Genomic DNA, 22,121 nt, shown 5'->3' with positions numbered 1-22,121 from the left:
GGTCAGTGTTTGTCGGACGTTGGCCACAGAGTTGCCCTGGAGGACCCAGAGATTCCTAGAGAGAACACTCTTCTAGGCCTTTGTAGCTCGTCCAGCGCAACTCTATGGTCAGTGTTTGTCAGACGTTGACCACAGAGTTGCCCTGGAGGACCCAGAGATTCCTAGAGAGGTGTCCTCTCAGGTAAAAACGTGGTGTTTTTGCTTATTTTCGGGTTTTTCCATATTCAGGGTGGAGGACTTGTGCCCCTAACTCTGGTGAATATGGAGGGACAAGTGTATAGGCAAAAGAACCAAAGGGCCTTGCCAAGCAAGGAACATCACAGGTCTGTGTGTGACTGGGATTGTGGCGTTCTGTGCGAGAGAGAGGCCCCTGACTCTGAGGTAAATCCGCGAAGGGGGTCCACTGGGCATGCGCCTCCTTCGAGGAAGGCGTTATTGTAAGGGAGAGGCCTTTGCCAGTACCCAAGATGGCGCCCTCACTGTGCCTCTGCGGGGGCTGCCCTGACCCAAGATGGCGGACGCGGCCTCGTCTGCGTCCTTTCTCCGCGCGGGCACCGCCTCCTCCGTCTTTCCGCTCCTTCCCGGCCGCTTCATGGTCTCCCGGGGCGGCGGAGGCCCTGACCGGGGCGAGGCCCGTGGAGGCCCAGAGGCCGGGATGGTGCTCCGCTTGAGGCGCCTCCTGGTCTGTCGGTAGCGCAGGCCCCGAGGAGGAGGAGGCGGAGGCCCTGCGGAGGCGCGATGTCTTCGGGGCGCGTGAGGAGCGGGGCCCCGGCGGCGGCGGCGGCGGCGTCGTCGTCCCCGATGGCGGCCAAGGAGAAGCGCTCCTTCAGCAAGCGGCTGCTCTTCCGGAGCCGAGGAGGCGGAGGGTCTCCGGCGGCGGGGGCCTCGTCCTCGGGGGGCTCCTCCCCGTGTCCTTCGGCTTCGTCCCCTCGTTCTCTGGGCGGCTTCATGAGCCGCGTCCTGAAGACCCTCTCGACGCTCTCGCACCTGGGCTCCGAGCACGGCCCTCCCTCCGCGGCCTCGGCCTCCCCCCCGGGCCTCTCCCGCTGCCTCCAGCCCGGCCACCCCGAGCCCCAGCCGGCCCCGCAGGGACCGCCGCCTCCTCCGCCGCCTACGCCTCCCGCTCCTCCGCTTCCCCCCGCGGCCTCCTCGTCCTCTCCTCCTCCTCCTCCTCCGCCGCCGCCCTCGTCGTGCTCCCCGGGGCCCCCACTGCCCTCGGGGGTCCCCGGCGTCTCCGGGCTCCGGAACCACGGCAACACGTGCTTCATGAACGCCGTGGTCCAATGCCTGAGCAACACCGAGCTCTTCGCCGAGTACCTGGCCCTGGAGCAGTTCCGCCACGAAGAGGACGCCGGGGCCCCGGGCGCAGGGGCAGGGGGGCAGTCCGCCGGTAGCCCCCGGGGGAGCCCCGAGGCCCAGGCCCTGCTGCCTCCAGCCCCCGCTCCTCCTGCCCTTGGCGAAGGCGAGGTGACGGAGCACCTGGCCCACCTGGTCCGCGCCCTCTGGACCCTGGAGTACACCCCGCAGCACAGCAGGGAGTTTAAGGTGAGCCCAGGCAGGCAGGGCACCCCGGGCTGGAAGAGGCCCCTTGGCTGGCTGCTGCCAGGCAGAGGGCCTGGAGCCAGGCAGGGCAGGGCAGGGCCTTAGAGGAGGAGGAGGAGGAGGGCTGTGTCCCCTAAGGGAGAGCCCTGGCCCCCAGCCGTCTGCCAAAGGGCTTGAAAGGGGCCCTGCCTGGATGGGGCCAGGGCTGCTTCTGGGGAGCCCCGGGCCCCACACATGCCCCCCTGGCTCCCTCCCTGGGGCTTCCCTTGGTGGAGCTGGTCAAGTGCTGCCAGCCAGAGTGGGCATCACTGGGCATCCTGGCTGCCCATGCAGCCTCCCTCCAGATACGGTTGGACTGCAACGCCCAGCAGTCCTGGGCATCACAGGCAGGGCTGAGGAATGCTGGGAGCTGCAATCCAAGAACCACATGCTTCCCAGCCCTGAAAAGAAGCATTGCAAAGGAACACTGGGGAGGCCCCAGCCGGCAGCCAGCCTATTAGAGCCTGACAATGCTGGGGCCCAGCTCCTTGTAAGCAGGGCTTCATAGCATCCTAGAGTTGGAAGGAGCCTCCCCAGCAGCAGAGAGCTGTCCAGCCTCTTTAGGAGACATCTCTGCCTATGTAGATTATACAACTCAAAGATATAGCCATGTTGGTCTGTAAAATCAGTCTGTAAAGGGATCGTGTAGCACCTTTGGGACTAACTGAAAGAAAGCGCTTTCCTAGACTTGATGCATCTGAGGAAGTAGGCTCAAGTTTACAAAAGCTCATACTCCCAAACGTTCTCTTTGTCAATTACTCTTAAAGGTAGGTGATAGTCTAAGTGGATAAACTGGCCCTGCAGGGTTGTTTTCTAGCCTAGACTTTGCTTAACCCCCAGTTCCTAGGCCCTCTTCCCAAACATGCATTGCACACTTCTCTGCTCAGAAGGACACTCCGTTGGGCTCAAGGGTCCTGGTTTAGGATTCTGGCAGCTTCAGACAGCAAAGCTGGGGCTCAGGAAGGGTCTGGACCACTCTGGCCTTCTTCCTCCTGGTTGGCACCCTCCCCATCGGCAGCAGAGCAATGCAGAGCCCAGTTTATTATGATTTGGCGGCTGAGACAAGGGGGCCATTGTCTTCTGCTTGCCCCTGATGCTTGGGTCAGGAGAATGTGCAGGGATTGTTCCTCTTTTAATCTCCAAAAGCAAAGGAGGGGGATGCCAGACAGCTCCAGGAGGTCACCCTCTGTTTTCAAGCCCAAGCGGCTGTTTTGTGCTCAAGAAATGCTAACTGTCTGCCTCTGACAAGCAGCAAGAACAGTCTCAAAACCAGCTTTATTTCCAGCAGATGTAGTGCAGCAAAGCCGGGCGAAAGTTCGGAGCAGAGGCAACTGTTTGAGTCATTATTTGTCAGTGTTTCTTCCCAGAGCATATCGACTTGGAATTGGCAACCTCTATCACAAATGGGAACTACTTGTTTAAAATACTATTAAAATAAAAAGAATTGATTGTATGTTAGCTGCTCTTCAGACTTTTTGTCTGAGATGCCGGAGAAGCTATAAATAAATAAAGAGCGGCAAATAGCCACTTTGGTGATCTGGGGCTGGGACAGCTCCCTTGTGAGGAAAGGTTAGACTGTCTTTTTGACTTGGAAGAAAGGTGAGCAAAGGGGACCTCGTGGAAAGAGTGGCTAGGAAGGCCCCTTGCCATGAACATTTCAAATCTTTTCTACATCATGTCTTATATTTCTTCCTTAGGGACAAGGACTCTGTGGCCTAGGCAGATGGAGAGGATGGAATAATGCCTAAATGACCTATTGGTCTTTGCAGCTGCCAGGCTGCAGTTTGAAATGGGCAATGGTGGCTGATATTATTTTAAATCAGTGCCAGGAAGGCCTGGTAATTTCATAGGAGCCCAGGTGATGTTGTTCTTGACACAACTCTCTCCCTGGCAGTGTCTCTTCATCCCCAGAGAACTCAGATCCTGAAGAGTCGTGCTCCCCCTGAACACATTTGAAATTAAATGTCATCTTTGTTTCGCAGGTAGAGAAATTCCTAATTTGAACAGGGCAAACTGTGGGGACCAGCTGATTGAAGGTGTGCAAAAATAGGAGCATGAGATGCTGCAGGTGCCCTCAGTGGATTATTCTGGCAAGATACAGCAACATGTCTCCTGGAGTCAGTGGGCTAAGTCCTAATGCCAGTCTTATGAATTGCCATCTCTGCCCTTCCCATCAAGGCCATAATACTCATCCAAGTGCCAACTTGGGATAAAACAGGCTGTGAGCAGCCGCTAAGAGAAGTGGTCCAGTATATTCTAGCTCTAGGTTATGCACAGTGGACACAGGATGGGAAGAAGACTGCTTTTCTCCTTTCTCATCCTCTGGACCTTTCTCTTGCTGTGCCAGAAAGCATGGGCTCCATCGGCTGTAGGATAGCCCCAAACCCAGTTCCTTGGTGTGATATGTGGTGGGGACAGTTTCCAGAGAATTGGAAAGAAAGGAGAGTCTATTTCTTTCCATCTTCTGAGAAGTCCCCTACAGCAGGAACCATATGTCCCCCTTGGCCCTCATCTAAGGTACCCCAAGCTCTGTGAAACGTGAGAAGACTGTCTCCCCTTTTCTTTCAGCAGCGACGCTTAGCGTTCTGTAGCTCAGCTGCCCTCAACATTGTGTTAAGTCCTGGAATCTCCTTTTTGTTGGACTATGTCTTACATTTTATGCTTTGTGCCTTTTAAACCTGTTGCATTTCGCCTACTTGCAGAGCCCCTGGGGTATGCAGAAACCTTTACCTTCTTTGGAGGGAGCCTTTTTCATTCCCAGGCTGATAGTCATAGCCAACCTTGATATGATAATACATTCTCCATCTTTATAGTCTCATTTAAACAGTGTGGCCTGGATCCTATTGGCAGGCTCTGTTTGAGAAGACCCATTGAATCAGTGGGATTTACATAAGTGTTGACTCGCCATTCAAAAGATGATTTAATGGGTCTGTTTTACTATATGAAAAAAAAATCTGTCTAATCCATTTCTTTCTGAAGTTTGCAATGATGCCAAATATGAGCTGGCAGTTCAAGCAGTTTTGGGATATTTCAGGGGTAGTGACTGTTAAGCAAATGAGCAGAAGAGCCGGGCAAGTCTTCTGGTACTTTGAAAGATCAACAGACTTGTAGATTAAACCATGAAGTGATCTTGTGGTACCACAAAGCTATTTGTGTGTGTACCACAACTGATTGACATGACTGCCACTATGGAGGTTTCTATGAAGTGACGGGGGGGGGGGGGGTCTTTCAAATGCCCAGTGGCTTTCTTAAACGTCTACCTGATGTGGATAAGGAGGTGTTCTCATTGGGAAACTAAGATAAATGGCTGGCATAAATATAGAGGACTGATGAATGAATGAATGAATGAATGAATGAATGAATAGCAGAGAGAAAAGAAAGAGAGCCAGAGAACTGATTTCATTCAAGCAGCAACAACTATTGTTGGTGGTCAGCTTTTCTCCAGATAGCTGGAAGTCAAAGGTGTTAGCAAGGAGGGATTTGGAGGTCTTTCAGCAGAGGCTGGATGGCCATCTGTCGGGGATGATTTGATTGAGAGTTCCTGCATGGCAGGGGGTTGGACTGGATGGCCCTTGTGGTCTCTTCCAACTCTACGATTCTATGATTCTATGAAAAATCACCCAATCTCTGTTTGTTTGTGTCTGTGTGTGTTAAGGGGAGATGTGGGCTGATCGGCTAATGTGCTTAAGGACTGGCCATTGAGCGCATTAACAGCATCCCCTGGAGAATCCTTGAAGAGGGAATTTTGTACCTTTCCCTGCTTGTGTCCATCATCTCCCCTGAGCTTTGGGGGAAAGGTATACTTCAACTGCCTTATACATTTCCTGGAGAGCAGACATGGACTCCCTAAACATGCCCTCATTTTTATCTCGAGTTCAGAGGTGAGCTTATTGCCCCCAGGCAGACGCCTGTCTTATTCCAGCACAGCCTGCCCAGTCCCCTTTCTCTGATCCTCTTTGTGAGTGGGGGCATGGCTCTGTTTTCCATGCTGATCAACAGAGCATGGCTTGTGTGTGTGTTTGTGTGTATTTGTGTGTGTAGTGTATCCCTCTCTCCTTCCTCTTAACCCTGATGAAAATGCTCCCTCTGCTAGGGGGGGGGGATTTCTATAAAGCTTAGGAAATAAATTGCTTGTCTCATTGGGAGATTATATATAATACCCAGAGAAAGAGTAGGCCTCACAGAGGAATGCACGTTCTGCAAGGCCTCTGGGAGAGTCTGTATAATGGCCAGGAAATGGGCACAGTCCCCACTGAATAGACAGATGATATGGCTGTACCCCACAAGTCACAAAATGTGTATACATTCATGTCTTTTTATGCATGTTTAGTATTCAACTCACATTATCCATGTTCAACCCGAATTTATTCTCAAATTGCAGTTATAGATTTTCCCCAAAAGAAACTATTTGAGAATCAGTTCTGAACTTAATACTCCTGTAGTCTCTGAAAGCTGATTGTCACATTCTTGTGACATGCTATTTTTCTTGGAAAAGAGAGATGAGCGTGGAAAGCATCCTTGTGGGTCATGATATAGTGCAGGAGTTTGTGCACTTCTCACAGGGCTTGGAATGGTTGTGGGGGGAGGAAGGACCCCAGCATTTGCAGAAATACTCTTTGCTGCTTTGCCTTCCTTTGCCCACAAGCAGATTGTATCCCCAGTTCTTGCTTCCAGTCCTTTTTTCAGGCTTTCCTCTAGCCAAGAGTGTGTTTTCTGTAGCCAGATGGGTGTAAGATATACTTTCTTACCGCTTGCCAAGGAGCTGGTCTGTTGAATAAAGTCAAGCCTTCCCCCCCCCCCCCCTTGTTTGTACTCATTGTCAAACCGTGAGCTTTACACACTGGCTGTCTGAAAAGATTCTGTGCTGCTTTTTGCAAGACAAGATGGCTTTCACCTTACTGTGTCAGCAGTTTCTGTCATCCGAATTCTGCCTAGCTAAACACTTTCCTGGCTTTTTCAGTTGGATGCAGAAGCGGCTCCTGTGCCTGCCCTATATTTGTCAATGGCAGTGTGCCCTTTTGCCCTCTGGAGTTGTGGAGGTGCCTGCATCCTGGTTATCAAAAGTACCCCTTTGGAGTCAAGGTACTGTGGAAATAATAGTATGGATGGGATTGGTTTTGTATCTTGCCCAAAGCCGTAGGGTCCAAGTGGCTTGCATCATCCTTTTGGCCAGTTGTTAATCCTTCTTAAGGCGGCAGGCTTTTACAGGCGTCTTGTACTCTCTCTTGTACTAGTGAATGTGTTGTTCCTCTGGCACTTGCCCCTTGACAACTGGCAGTGTTTGAGCATTCTCAGTCATGGTTCACAAGTACATTTGGTTGGTTTTTCTGGTAGTAAGGACCTTCTGGTTGGAACAAAGCAACACTGAAGATGCTGGCTGTGGCTGATGAGAACTGGAGTGAGGCAACCTCTGGCTGTCACAGTTGCCCAGTCCTCTTCTGGTCATCTTGATCAGAAGTTGCCTCCAACCTAAGACAACCCTATATCGGGATTTTCTGGGGCCGAGGGTGTGCAGCTCCTCAAAATCACCCAGTGGGTTTCCATGGCCAAATCCTGCATGCAAAGGAAGAAAGTTCAAGATGTTGTCTTATTTATTTATCAAAATATCTATAGAGTTGGATATAAGTGTTTTAAAAAACAAATAAAAGATTTTGAACTTTCTTGCTTTGCATGCAGGATTAAACAAAATCTCTTGCATTGGTTTAGTTGTGTATATTTTTTTAAAAGGTAGGGATGGATAGTAAAAGTCGGGTTGAAGGAATGTGGCCTTCACACCCCAGATACTTCAGCATTCACTCCAGGAGCCCCAGTAATTAAAAATACGCTTCCCTTGTGGTAGGGAAAGCATTGCCTTCTCGGGTCCAGTCTCTTATTGAGCGATCAGGATTTGCGAAGTGAATATTAGCGCTCATTGCCCTCTGCTTAATACTGATGTGAGCAAAAAGAAATGATTCCAGACAGCCTTTCCTGTTTGTTGGGATAGAGGTTGTTTTCCTATAGAAGGATTAAGGCCGAGCCGTCCCATGTGGAGCCACCCCATGGCCGCCATGCCATCCTTCAGGTGCCACCAGTTCTGTGCTAATAGCTGGCACTTCTGTCTGCTCAGCCCTTTTCAGCACCAGCAGAGCTGCCTCCCCATTTCCCCCCTCCCCATTTTGTGCCTGTTTAGCAGCACAAGGCTTTTCTGTCTCTCACAACGACAAGGATGACAGCGAGGAGTGCCTGCTATCATGCCTCTTGTTGAAGCTGGGAATTGCTGCTGGTGTAAGTGCCTTTTGCTTACCCATCAACATGTGAGGCGTATGGGGCACATGCCCTGTTTGCTGAGCAAGGAGAGCCACAGTTGGGCAGGACAAGCTTTTTCAAAGCTGCCTGAGGAGGATTTGTGTTTTACAGCAAAACAGCAAAAAGGGACTATCTGGGTTGCCTGGTGGCTTGGAAAATCCCTCTGTGGTCTTTCTAAATCTCTTCTACTGACCTATATCGGGCCTTGTTGTTCTATCTGCCTGAGCGTCCCTTCAGCCAGACTGCTAACATTTAATTTCATGTTTGCAAAAGCCATCTGTCTTTCAGAGGCCTCTGGGGAAGCAGGAGTCCTTTCCACCAAAGGAGAGGGGTTTTTGCTTCCTTCTACCAGTTGTAGGCCCCCTCCTTTGAATGGCCTGTTCCCTGCAGGAGTGCCATTCTTGTTGTGCCGTTAGTTCCAATTCTTGTCATCCTGCTCTTTTAAGCATCTTTTTACTGTGTGAAAAGCAAATTCTGCTTTCATTCACTGCCAGAGATTTTAAATGTATCCCATTTCAAGAACATCTCACTGGTAAGGTACACCTAAATAGAGAGTATTGGGAGATTTCAGTTCAACTCCTCCAAGTTACAACTTCTTCCCATACTCTCTTGTTGAACTCAATCCCCTGTCAGCCCTGGCTACTGTGACCAGTGACCAGGTATCATGGGAGCTGTGGTCCTGCAGTTTCTCGGGAGCCCCCACTGAACCTGTCTCCTTTCAGTGAGAAGCCTGTGCCCACCACAGTGAGCTGCCACTCCTGCCCTTCCAGGTGTTGCCAGAATGCAGGTAAGACTTGCAGCCTGCCTTTTTTTATCCCCCTCCCTCTGTGCTTCTCTGCTTCCATTCTCTGTCACATCCATGCCCACCCCAGCCTTATATCCTGCCACTTTGGCAGTCTTGGGGTGCTGCTGCAACTGAGGAACACCTTGGACGACAATCCTGCAGGTGGTCAGTGGCTCAGGAGGTCTTGTTTTGGCATCCGGTTGAGATGCGGTGGAACACGTCCTCCGTCCAAGGGTTGGTATGAGCATCTATTGGCTGGTGTGGGGTGGGAAGCAGCTTCTGTTGCAGATGCTTTGCTTGCCTAGCCAGATTGTGGGGTCTGATTAGGGAATGCTGCATCATAGGAAGATTAGTTTTACTAATGTAACACAGAAGCATATTTGGCCTGTCTGGGGAATGGAGATGTGTGTTTGTGGTGGGGTGGGGAGAGCACAAGCTTAAACTTTAAAGTATGATCAGCCTGTCTGTGTATGTGTGTTACACACACTCCTTTTCTTTGAACGAAGAGACTTTGGAGAAAAGTGTTATGTTTTTCTGGTTCAAGCATGCACACCAAAGCAGCCTGCTTTCAAAAGCATTTGCACAGAAATGGTACACAATGGACCTTGGGGTATAGCAGTGTTTCCCTTTTTAGGACCTCCCCCAAAGTATAAAGGCTGCTGTTGCACAAAGCCCCATGCGTGTATTTATCTAACATTGGTTGGGTGTCTTCCCTTTCAGAACAGGCAGCTAATGTCTGCAAATGTCACTGAATTCAGCCAAGAGCCAAGGAAGTTACCACCGTTTGTTTTGATTTAAAATCAAAATGTAAAGGGGATCTGGGAGGGGGGGGGATCTTTGGCTGTGCTTGTCTGAACTTTGGCAGGTTTCATCTGGCATGAGGTGATGCTACGTCCCCAAGTTTATCCAGTTTTGTCATACTGCTCTGTTGCAGTGAATGGTTGATTTCCAGTAATAGCAGGTGAGAGGAGGTGCAAGGGGAACGGGGGACCTGGGATTTTGGAATTGGAATTCTGGTTTGGTCCCTGAATCAATTCAAGGCAAACTGGGCTGTTTTCCTGGTTCTGGATGGAACTTTTGTACAGTTCTGGTCATTGCATCTCAAAAAGTATAACGTATATGATGGTGCCTGATGTGGGGAAAGTGGCTGGGGAGAATGGTTGTGTTCAGGGTCATCCACTGGAGCTGAGCGATGGGAGATTAAGGAGCGATAATAGGGATACACTTCACAGGCTGCCCTGTTCACCTACAAAATTGGTTGTCGGCCTGATGGAGTGATAGGCTTTAGAAAGAGGAGAGGAGAAACCAAGTTCACAAAAGGAGATAAGAATGCTGATGGCCGCTAGTCATGATGGCTCTTATGCTCCTTGCACAAAGAAAGCCATGTGCAATATGACAAGGGGAGTCTCTTTAAGTGTGGAGGGTGTGTGCATGTAAATAGGGCAGGATCCACATTGAAATGCATGGAAACAATTGATTTGGAATGAGTGGGAATTGGAGTGAGGGGAAAGGATGCAGGTCTTAAGCGCACTGGAGTTATTGGGGAGTTTGGTCTTATTGTGAGTCTCTTAGGGAGCAGGTGTCTGGTGAGTTCAAGCCAATCGACCATAGAAAGAGTACAGTGGAGGTGCTGCCTTTAAACAGGTTGAACAGCAGAGTAGGGGAAAGCATGCCTCAAGCTTGCATCACGTAAGCTCTCTCTAGATACTGTGGTTAAAAATGAGTGTGCCAGATTCATGGTAGTTTTTAAAACAAGACAGCTGTTGATGTTTACCTCCAGGGGTTTACAACTGTGGCTGCCATAGATGGCCAGCCATTTGATTCCATCAACCAGGAGGAACAGGCCCCAGCAGTAAGTCATAGGAATAAGGAGTCTGTTTAAAAGCCTCTGACTTTGCAGGACGACAAAGCGGATTTGCAATAGGCTTGCTGCAGGAATGGTGGTGGTAGTGGTGGGGATCACAAGGCGGGGGGGGGGGGGAGAGATGCATCATTGTCTTTTGTTCCCCTCCTGTAAAAACAACATGGACTCTTTCTGGGCAACAGGTGCAAACAGAATTGCAGAGCTTATTTCTATCTTCCTTGCTGTTTTTGGGCTCAGATTCCATGGATACATTCGTGACTGTCATTGGTTGCTTACTTAGTCCATGTGTATTGCTTTAAAACTCATCTCTGCTTGAGCTAAACAAAGAGAACAACTTATAAATGGGGGAAGTTTACAAAGATTCTACCCACTCCTGTTTTTGTATCTTCAGGGAATTATTTTGAAACTAGGAGGTCTTTCCCCCAAATCTTAGTCATTTGTTGACAGTTTTATGCCTTGCAGAGCTGGAGGAACCTGCTCACTGGGGACTCACCTGATAGTAAGGAGGTCAACATGTAGATAAACATGCTGCAAAAAGTGTGTCTGGATATCCTGCTTGGTAAACAGAGCCAGTGGTTCTTCTGTCCATGGGTGGCCATTGCAGGTTTGCATTTGGAACTGGAGAGGACCCCAGAAGTCATTCTCTCTCAGAGCGGTAGCCCCTCTTTTGCTGCTGACTGAGATTAAGGTTGCATCTAAAGCATCTCTGTGCCCCTGCTGGGTGATAGGAGGCCCTCTAGAAGTCTGAGCTTGAAAGAGAACTTACCATGGGGTTTTAAAAATAGGATTCTTTAGTCATTGCTGTCATTGTCATTGCTGTCCTCTGAGGCTGAGAGGGTGTGACTTGCCCAAGGTCTGCTGGATTGGATATACTGTACCTGCCAAGGGGAAGACAGCCTGCATGGGCAGGTTGTGAATCAACTGAAGAAGTTGCGATGGCTGGGATTTTGAGTGAGGAAAGGGCTAATGTCCCACTCTCAATGACATGGATGAGCTGGTGAGGATTTGTCCCTCATCACCCTCCTGGAGCATCAGGCCAAAGACTCTGCTTAACACTGTGGCTGAAAGCAAGAACTGACATGGGGGCTGCTCCAGTTTACCCAGGGAGCTTAGCAATACGTTGGCTGTAGTTGGCTGTTCCACTTGAGAGGGTTTAGATGTATAGTAAGGACCACTCCATGGACTTGCGCCTTGTGCCTATAGAGACTTAGGCATTGTTGAAGCAGAAACAGCAGTGCATCTTGTGGTATCTGGAAGGTTGTATCTGAGGCAAGAGGACTGCATTCCACAGGGGTTTATGCCAAATAAAACTTTTATGGCTTCAACCAGAGAGTGTTTGGAGTGTGGGAGGCGCGTGTCCGGGGTTTGGTGCCCCAACTTAGCTCCTGCACTGTTTCTCCCCAGAGCATCGTCTCTAAGAACGCCATGCAGTACCGAGGGAGCTCACAGCACGATGCTCAGGAGTTCCTGCTCTGGCTTTTGGACAGAGTCCATGAAGACCTCAATAATATTGTGAAGAACAATGGCCGACCTTCTCTAAAGGTAAGCTGTGCTTTTCTTCGTTTCTACTTTATTCTGTGGCTCAGGAACTGCTGGCATGAGTGTGGACGTTGCTGTGAATAAGTGAGAAGGTGACCGTGTTGTAGGCCCAGAAACCTAGGGACGTGAGCTGTTCCAGCCCCCAAAATGTGGCTGTGTCCCCCAGAACTGTTCTGGATGTTCTCTGGATGGTACTCTTACTGGAAACTGTACTAGTTGGGGAAACAATTCCTCTGTGTGTGTTTGGATGATTGAGAAGTGGAACTTGGGTGTTTCTGTGTTTAAATACAGATTAGGTACAGCCATGAGATGCTGCAATGGTTGGTTTTTCAGGTTGCGCTTTCCCATGCTTACCTTTGCCCTCTACTTGCCATAGGGTACAATGATGACCCAGAGCACACCTGGAGCACCTCTCTTACAAAATGGCTTTTTCTTCCAGCCGCCACTGGAGGAAGACATCTTGATTGAGGGAGCGGTGTTTCCAATCAACAGCACTTTTGTCCAGGAGCTCTTTCAGGCCCAGTACAGGTATCATAAGCGTGACTGTGCTTTGAAATAAATGGTGATGAGGAGTGGAAGCGGCAGGGATGCCATCCTGCTAGCTCTGACTTTCATAGGATCTTCATGTAAGGGAATCCTGGAGCCAAAGCCCTCTCCCTTCCCATTCTGTGGGGATGGGTCACTCTTACGCCCACTTATTGCTTTGGTGGTGAAGGGGCTGCTGTACCTTTCCCTAACAAAAGTTTCTGCCTGCTTGTGCCTTTGCTAGGTCATCCCTGACATGTCCCCATTGCCAGAAACAGAGTAATACCTTTGATCCATTCCTGTGCATCTCTCTGCCAATCCCACTGCCTCACACACGGTATGTATGTGTCTATGGGTAACCGGGTGGCAGTGGCAGGGTGAGGGGCCCCAGTTACCCACGCATGAAAAATGATGCGGGAAGTGGGTGGGGATGGAAATCAGCTGCAAGTGGTTCTGTGGGCCTTGGGGAGGGAGCTGGGGTTTCCATTTCCTCCAGAACATCCTCTGTGGTTTTTTTTAGACTGTTTACCGTATATACTCGTGTATAAGTCGACCTCATGTATAAGTCGAGGTGGGGTTTGGGGGCCAACATTATGGATTTTAATATGACCCGTGAATAAGTCGAGGGTGCAGTCACTATCCCTCTGCTCCACTTGCCTCCTGGTGCTCCTTTGAGTGGCTGCTGCCCCTGAGCCATCCCTGCTTCTCTGCTTGCCTTTCCCATTGCTCCCTGTCTCATGCCTCTCCCTTGGGGCTCTCTAACTCAAAGGGTTGCTCAGATTTGTTTGTTCCTTTGTATATTTTGGAGAGGAAAGAGTTAAAGAGAGGCTCCTTTCCTCCCTCCCTTTCTGTTTGGGCAAGTGTTAGGTTTCTGCCCCTTTAAGAACAGAGCAGCTAAACCAGTGGTTCCCAAACTTTGCTCCTCCAGGTTCCTCAACCCTCTTAGCTAATGGCCTGGGATTCTGGGAGCTGGAAGGCCAGAGTTTGGGAACTACTGAGCTAAATAGAGCCTCTCCCCTTTTTCTTTTTCCTGATGCTGGTGAAATAAGGCAAGCTGACTTCTCCCAGCCATAGCTATGGCCAGTGTTAGGTTTTTCCCCCTTTAAAAAGTGAGGAAATTAACAGCCCTCTCTTCCTTTTGTCCAGGGAGACTGCCCTTCCCTCCCTGCCTCCATCCCACACCATTCTGCTGCAGCTGTGGAGCCATCCCTGCTTCTCTCCTTCCTTCCTCGCTTGCTCCTTATCCCCTTTCCTGTTCCTTCGGACTCAGCAGGACGAGGAGCCAGGATTAGGGATTGCTTTCTTCCCCTTTAAAAAGATGAGGAGAGCTCTCTTCCCCCTTTCCCTGAGAAAGCCTCGCATGCTAGCTGCTCAAGCAGCGGCTGGGAGATTTCACCAAAGAAAGAGACCTTCTTTCCAGCTCCTTTTTCGCTAAGTGGCTCCAGTGAGTAAGTGTTAAGGTCTCTGCTCCTTTAAAGGCCCTCTCCTTTCTTGAAGAAGCCGATCTGGTGAAATCTCCCAGCTGCTCGGTGGGCATGCAAGCCAGCCTCTCTTAGAGAAAGGCAGCTCTCCTCATGTTTGGAAAGGGAAAGAAACTATTCCCTAATCTTGGCTGCTCATGCTGCAGAGTCCGAAGGGAAGGGAGAGGAAAAAGGACAGAGGGCAACATCTCTTTTTAAGGAGAGAAGCAGGGGAGCTTGCAGCTCTGTCCCTGGCGATGCAAGGAGACCGGTGGGGGGCCCAGGGAGGGAGGGAGGGAAGGCAGCGTTTCTTTTAAAGGCAGTCTCCCTGGACTGGAGGACATGCTACTCAACCCCCGCTCTCTGGAAAGAGCCGGCGGCCGCCATTTTTCTGAGCCACTTTACCATATAGACCCGTGTATACGTCGACCCAGGATTTTGGGATCCGTTTTTGGCATAAATTTTTTTGATTTATAGACGAGTATATACGGTAATCTGAGGTGCTTTTGTGAAACAAGTGTGGTTCCTCACCCCTTTCTCTTTTGGCGGAAGGACAGAGGGTCTTTCTCAGGCGCATTATAGACGGGCCCATAGAGGCACCGTCATCACGTGCAAGGGGCAGCACTTTTAGACACCCCTCGCCCCTCGCACGTGACGAGGGCGTCAAAATGGCGGCACCCTATACAGATGGGCGCCGCTATTTTGACGTGACAGATGCCTAGCATCCGCATGTCGCAGCACAGTTGTGATGCCGCAAGGGCGCCATTGGTGCCTTGCGGCGTCATAACTGCGCCGCAAGAAGAACCCGCTTTTTGCGGGTTCTTTTTGCTGTGCGGAGGAGCCGCGTGGTTTGTCCGCTACAGCTCCTTCACGCAGCAAACAAGGGCAGTGGCAGACCGCCCTTTTGGGTGGTCTGTAACACGCCATAGTTAACCTGCATTTATTTGGAGTTACCTTTAATAACCTTCTGCTTACCTTGACTTCCAACTTGTCAACAACAGCATTATCCAGATAGGCTGATTAGCCTCAACACTCCCCTTAATCTTAATCTTAAACATTGGAATTTCAGGATATTTAATGTGGTAGGGAATGGTTTCATTTCTGACAGCATACAGGCATATAGATTTATTTATTTGTTTGTTTGTTTGTTTGCAAAATGCACACAAAATGTAGCATTCAGTGCATCACACTCAGCACATCTTGGGTTCCTCAGCCCTGTGTTCTCCTGTGAGAGAGGTGGAGAATCTCAAGAGCTTTAGTCCAGCATCCCTGCCTTCAACAGGTGTTGCTTTGTACCTCCTCTTCAGGCCGCTGTATGTCACTGTGGTGTACCGAGGAAAATGCTCCCATTGCATGCGCATTGGGGTGGCTGTGCCATTATCTGGAACAGTGGCCAGGCTGAGGGAAGCTGTGTCCCGAGAAACCAAAATTCCCACCAAACAGGTAAACTTGTCTTATCAAGGAGGAGGGTGGCTTGCTTGGCCCTCAATGTTGGGCTGTGCTGGATAGATGCCACATGCTTGCACAACAGATGCCACACATTTCCTCACTGGGTGGATGCCACGTTCTTGCCCAGTGGAACTGATAGAAAAAGAGGCTAGGGATGGGGATCTTGGCAGATTTTTGTTCTGAACAGGAATGAATAATTGTACCATGTTTCCCCTTAGAATGAGCAAGTTCTAGGATTGGGACTTATTTGTTGCAAAAAAACATGTGTTGCTTTGGGGTTTCAACATAGAAAGCAGCATTTTCTGTGCAGAAATGTTCTTTGCTGTGCAAAAACCTCCACATGATTTTCCACAATGCAAATATGTCCCAAATTGTGCATATCCTAGTCCCTCTAGTATTCTTTTTTTTTTTTTTTTTTTGGGGGGGGGGTTCCTCATTCAAATATTTTTAAATATCCCATCTAGGAAAAGGGGCATTTTAGCTTAGAAAAAAAGAGAGGTGGAGGTTGGGAGGGACCAAATGTGGGCCACTGGGATGCTGGCCTAGATCCGGTGTTGGCTCTGATTTCAGCAGCAGTCCTCATACATTAATCCCAGCACCCCAAATTAAGGAATAACTGGGCAGATAATTACGAGAAAACCCTCCATTGGATGAGCTTCAGGGCGCCTATGTCTCAGCTCTCTGTGTCTGTGTGTTCCATTGTGTTGCGCACATGGCCAGTGTGAAATCCTATGGTCTTCCCCAGATTGTGCTCACAGAGATGTACTATGATGGGTTCCACCGCTCTTTCTCTGACTTGGATGACCTCGACACAGTTCAAGAGAGTGACTGTATCTTCGCCTTCGAGACCCCAGAGATCTTCCGGCCGGATGGGATCCTAAGCCAGAGGGGTAAGCAGTGTGTGTGTGTGTGTGTGTGTGTGTGTGTGTGTAGGGGAGGGCTACTGCATGGAGGTCTGCTGCTTGTGATTTAGGAAATTTGGGGATGGGTTGGCCTCTGGTCTCTAGATGTCCATGCTGCACAGAGTTGTTTGAGGAAGAGAAGAGGGGATCTTGTGACTTGATACTTGATGTTCCCCTCTCCCCCCTTGCTTTAGGGCTTTTCTGTTCAGGAGAGATTAGGGAAACCAACACCCGCAAACCACAGATATCAGCACCTACTGTGTTGTTGGGTTGCTGCTTCTGAGAGGCTTTCACCAGATGACTCCCTGAGGTTGTCTCTGGTGGATGTTGGCCATAAAGTCTCTTCTTCACTCTCTTCCAGGAATCCATGTGAACAGTAACCTGAACCACTTGAAGTATGGCATCGACCATCAGCGGGCATCTCCCTATAGCCAGGGGAGTCTGGAAAACTCCAATATGAGGGCGGTGGCAGTGGCAGCAGCATCAAGCAGCAAGATTGTAGTGCTGGTGTGTAACAGAGCCTGTACTGGACAGCAGGGGAAGAGGTAACCATTCCCTTAGGAACATTGTCTCAGTCTGATTATACTTTGGTTTTTAGGAAGGCACTATGGTTTCATGAAATCATAAGAATCGGAAGGGACACCAGGAGCCATCCAGTCCAAGCCCTGTGATACAGGAATACACAGCTAAAGCACTCCCCAAAGGTGCCTATCTAACCACCCTCCAAGGTCGTCTGTTCCACTCAAAGTGTTTTTACCATAAAGAAATTCTTCCTCATTTTTAGGCAGAATCTCTTTTTTCTTGTAATTTAATTCTATTAGATTGTGTTCTAGTTTCTGGTGCGACAGAAAAGAAGACTGTTACTTCTTTTGTACCAGTGGTTCTCACAACTTGGGTCCTCCAGATGTTTGAGACATCTTCAAGCCAGGAGTCACCGATATTTGAACATTTCATTCTTCCTGCTTAGATATAGTATGTTACATTTCTCCCTGTGGAAATTCATTTTGTTAGGTTGGACCCAGTTCTCCAACCTGTCAGGGTCGCTTTGAATTTTGATCCTGCCCTCTGGGGCATTAGCTACTATCTCTAATTTGGTTCCTTCTGTGAATTTGATAAGCATTCCCTCTATTCCATCATCCAAGTAACTGATAAAGATGTGGAATGATGCCAGGCCCAGGGCAGCACCCTGAGGCACCCCACTTGTCATTTCATTCACTACCAAGAAGAGGAGAGCAGTGCAGGGACTTTGGTGGTGATTGTATCCTGACCTTCTTTTATGTTGGGATTTTATACTATCTGATACATTTTTATATTTCTTTCTCTTTTTCTGTTTTCTTTTAAAACTGCTTTAGCTTTGTTTTTAAAAAGCATCTTTTAATGGATCAACAACTGAATTGCAAACATGTCCAGAAGTGCATTCCTGTTCCAATAAGAAGTTAAAAGTGAAGGATGTTAGGTGCACCGTTCTGGTGGTCAGTAAAAAGGCCACTGAGCTTTGCCACAATATGAGTCTTGGTGGCTCATAATGTCTGTCTTGAATGTGAAGTGGGCATTATGATCCTTCCAGGGGCTTCTCTGCTTCAGAGTTTAAACCAGTCCAAAGATTGCTGTCTTTCTAACCCCCCCCCCCCCCTCCTGTGCTGATATTCTTGGTGATGAGAATTGAGATCTCCTTCCTCCTCTCCATTAGTGCCTTGGCAGTGAGCCCAGGGCCTGGATTCCAGGAAAGGCAGGCTCTTTGCTGGGGGTGGAGGGGTGGGCAGGAAGGGAGAGAAAGGGGCCCTCCCTGCTGTACTGTTTACTGCAATTGCAGCTTCAAGGTGGTGGAGGGGGGACTGAGAAGATCATAGGGTGGGCTAGAGGAATTGGGAGGGCAATGAGGTTTTATTGGACCACGTGGAACAAACTCAGTACATCTCAGTTTTGTGTTTGTGTGTTTATAAGATTTCAGTTTCAAAACCTGAGTGTTGAACTACAGTTCTGTAGACCAGGGTTTGATTCCCAGCTCGGCCATGAATCCCACTGGCTGAACTTGGGCAAGTCACATGCTCTTAGCCTCAGGGGAAGGCAATGGCAAACCTCCTTTGAACAAATCTTGCCCAGAAAACCCCATTGTAGATTCTTATTAGTCCTTATAAGATATAGAACTTATAAATTGGAAACAACTTGTCACGTAGCAACAAACAACAAGTCTCTACTGAAACCAGTAGGACTTACTACTAAGTTGATTTGTTTAGGCTTGTAATTCAGTTTGTACTCAGATTCAGGGCATTTGAAAACTGTATCAAAAACCCATTACACCGCTGCCACCACAGGCTTTCTGCCTGGTGGGATGGAGATTTTGATTCTTCATGGGCTGGGATTAAGGCAGGCTAGTGCCCTTTAGTCTTTCAGTGGTCCTCTTCTTTGCAGGTTTGGCCAGCCCTTTGTATTGCATGTAGAGAAGACAATTCCATGGGACCTTCTGCAGAAGGAGATCTTGGAGAAGATGCAGTACTTCCTGCGGCCCTCTGCCTGTCTTCAGGTAAGTTGGCCTGGGCACTGGGTACCTCAGCTCACCTGTCTTCATGTGTGTGCAAGGGGATGTGTTGGTGGGAATACTGTCCCATCCTCAGGGGTTACATGTTTTCCTCCAGTTCTGATATCCTGCTCTAGAAAGGCTGAATAAAGTGTTTTGCACCTAAAACAAAGTAATCTATCCTAATATACCAGAAAACTTCCAAAATTCACAGCCAGGTAATAGCTTTATTAGGACCAAGAAATTGGGCAGAAAATTAAGTCCAACATTTTGAGGTCTTCCAATCTCTACACGAGTCCAGTCAGTTCTAACATGATGGAACCAGGAAAGAGACTCAGCCACACATAAACTGGCTGTGCTCTTCTTTGGTGTGTGGAGAAGCAAAGCAGAAGATGTGAAATGAGAATCAAGCACTTCATGTGTATTTTCTTTATGAGTTATGGTCCCTCCAGTTATCTCTCTTTCTATGTGGGGATGCATGCCACATATGTGCACCAAAGGCCACATGTGTGTGAATTGGAGTTGGCTGCATGGAATCCCCAGCCAGCCATGAGAGAAAATATATCCTTCCTCTCTGCTCTTCCTTACCTCCAGCTTCTCAAAATGCACAGAAGGTAAGCTTTTGAGGTGCTCTTTCTTTTTCTCCCCAATTCACTCTAGGTTTGTCCATTCAGCTTGAGGGTAGTCAGTGCGGTGGGCATAACGTACCTCTTGCCTCAGGAAGAACGACCTCTCTGCCACTTAATGGTGGAACGGTGAGCACAGCTTCCCTCTTGGGTGATGGGTGGGAAAGGAAGACATGGGAGTTTACTTATCTCACTGGAGGGCATAGTGGGAGTTGTATCTCACCTGCCACAGACGGTGGCTTCGCTGGGGCATCTGGCACTAGAACCACTGTGGAACTGAGCCCCAGGGGATCCTAGGAACGCCTGCGAACAGCCTTCAGGGTGTGGGGGCTTGTCTGTCTGTCAATCCTTGTCTTGACTCTTGTTTGTCCTGAAAGAGAGAGTGAGTAAAAAGTCCATCTGAGCATCTCTTGAACTGTCTCTCAGGACTGGCCCTTGGCTCTTCTGTGTGGTATTCTGCCCATGATGGTCTGAGTCAATGAGCCCTTAATCCCCAGCTGGTTCCTACTAAATGTGTATATTTGGGGAGTAGCCATCTTTCCCATGCAGCAAAATACAACAAAATACAAAACCCACAAAACAGCAATACCCTTATGGGACCGACTGAAAAACAACATAATGCAACTTTCTGAAACATCACTGGTTTCTTCATCAGGCAAAGATGTTAAAAATCTTGCATAAGAAAGTGACCATGTTAGAGTCACAGGGCTACATTTTGTCTCAGATGTTATTTCTGTTGTCACTCAAGATGGTCTAGACCAGGGGTAGGCAACCCTTTTGAGCCGGGGGCCGGGTTGCTGTCCCTCAGACAACTGGGGGGCCGAAGCCAAAAAATAAATAATTAAATATTTTTTTAAAAAAAATTAAATAAATAAATAAATAAATAAACCGGAACAGATGTAGGACAAAATTTCAAAATGGAGGGCACTTTTTAAATAAAAAATGGAGGACACGCAAAAAAATTTGCTGATTTTTAAAAAAATGTTAAGATAAATGCATGTTTCTGAGGCTTCTATAGACAATTGCCCCACCATGCCCCTCGCGCGAGACGCCAAAGGCCCCAGCGGCAATCGGCGGCAGGACCGGGCTGGGGCCTGTCCCAAGGCCTCGCCGGGCCGCATCCGGCCCCCGGGCCGCAGGTTGCCTACCCCTGGTCTAGACGGACCTCAGTGCAGGCAGAGGACACCCCCCCCCCTTCTGTGGGGACAAGGGATTGAGTTAATGGATTTGAAATATCTTTGCTTGAGGAAGAAACTGCTGAAGCTTTGATAGCTTACATGATGTGTTTTGTGCTTTTTAGTTGGCCAGTAAAGGTATTGTGCTGTGGATTTTGGATTTTGTTGTACTTTGTACCTAAGTGTGGTGAGGGAGAGACTGAAAAGAGAGAGAGAGAAAAGATGTGGAACTGGCTGGGAGCATGTGGCCTCTTTTGCTTAGCTTGGTGTTTCCCCCTGCAGAGCCCTGAAGTCCTGTGGGCAAGGCGGGACCCCTCACGTGAAGCTGGTGGTGGAGTGGGACAAGGAGACAAAAGACTAGTAAGTGCCCTGGCCTTTGGCACAGGTGAGGCAGGGGCAGCCACAGATTTGGGACTGAAGCCTCCTTTTCCAGCCTGTTGAGCAACCACTGCTCTGGTGGGATCTGATGCCTCAGCTTGCCTGGAGCGCCTTTGGTAAGGTAGCTAAGGGGGTGGAGGATTCCTGCCTCTCAGCTTTGAGACAGGCTGAAGTTGGATGCCCAGCATCAGTACGTTGGTCTCCCTTGGGACACTTCCCTAGGGAGCTGCAAAGCCAGGCCCAGTTTTTGTGTTGTACTGGGAGAGGCACCTTACGGAGCCCTAAATGCCCGAAATACCCTTCGTTCCCTTAGTCTGTTCGTCAGTACGGAGGATGAATACATCCCAGATGCAGAGAGCGTCCGCCAGCAGAGGGAGCTCCACCACCAGCCTCAGGCCTGCACCTTATCACAGTGTTTCCAGCTCTACACCAAAGAGGAGCAGGTGAGAGGGGGACGCGGTGGTGGCCTCTCCCTTTGTCTGTCTTCTGGAGGGTTTCTTGGGCTGCGCAGGGTGGAAATGCCAGGTGGAAGGCTTTGCCACTAAATAAAATAGCCCTGTAGTTATCTGTGGTTCTGCAGTGCAGCCAGTCACTTCATAGAACAAAATGTTGCACTTGAAACTGAACTAGTAAGCAGTTATGGCACGAGCAGGTGAAGCTGAAGGTACCATAGTTCTACCTCAGCAAAAGGAAAACAAATTGTTGATATGAGATACATCAAGTACAGCTGTCTTTAGGTATGTGTCCTAAAAAGAAGAGGTTTCTTTCATGTGCTATTCCGTTTACATTATTATTTCAGTGAAATAATTTCCACATGAAGCTTGTGCCTGCCTCTCTCTCCCTCTCCTCTTTCTGTGTGCCTTGTGCCTAAGAGTGCCAATCCGTTTGCTTTTAGCTGGCGCCAGATGATGCATGGCGTTGCCCCCACTGTAAGCAGCTTCAGCAAGGAAGTATTACACTGAGCCTGTGGACCTTGCCAGACGTCCTTATCATTCACCTGAAGCGCTTCCGACAGGTGAGGGAGGCCTGGCTTGG

General features: G+C 49.2%; 1 protein-coding gene across 1 annotated transcript in view; it reads left to right on the top strand.

The window, feature by feature from the left end:
- The first annotated feature begins 710 nt into the window (after positions 1-710).
- The window catches only part of USP31 (ubiquitin specific peptidase 31), a 29,823-nt gene continuing 8,412 nt past the window's right edge, over positions 711-22,121 (top strand). Inside the window, exons 1-12 of the mRNA XM_089539697.1 lie at positions 711-1,545; positions 11,919-12,056; positions 12,493-12,581; positions 12,823-12,915; positions 15,346-15,481; positions 16,233-16,377; positions 16,751-16,934; positions 18,802-18,913; positions 19,568-19,662; positions 20,991-21,068; positions 21,400-21,529; positions 21,982-22,101. Coding sequence (XP_089395823.1) covers positions 739-1,545; positions 11,919-12,056; positions 12,493-12,581; positions 12,823-12,915; positions 15,346-15,481; positions 16,233-16,377; positions 16,751-16,934; positions 18,802-18,913; positions 19,568-19,662; positions 20,991-21,068; positions 21,400-21,529; positions 21,982-22,101 — 2,127 coding nt within the window. The 5' untranslated portion in view covers positions 711-738. The remainder of the gene's footprint in view (positions 1,546-11,918; positions 12,057-12,492; positions 12,582-12,822; positions 12,916-15,345; positions 15,482-16,232; positions 16,378-16,750; positions 16,935-18,801; positions 18,914-19,567; positions 19,663-20,990; positions 21,069-21,399; positions 21,530-21,981; positions 22,102-22,121) is intronic.

Source organism: Sceloporus occidentalis, unplaced genomic scaffold (genome assembly GCF_023333645.1).
Source record: "Sceloporus occidentalis isolate IW3139 unplaced genomic scaffold, rSceOcc1.0.p SCAF_10, whole genome shotgun sequence".
Taxonomy (NCBI): Eukaryota; Metazoa; Chordata; class Lepidosauria; order Squamata; family Phrynosomatidae; genus Sceloporus; species Sceloporus occidentalis.
Note: the sequence above shows the minus strand (reverse complement) of the source record. Positions and strands in the feature narration are given on the sequence as shown.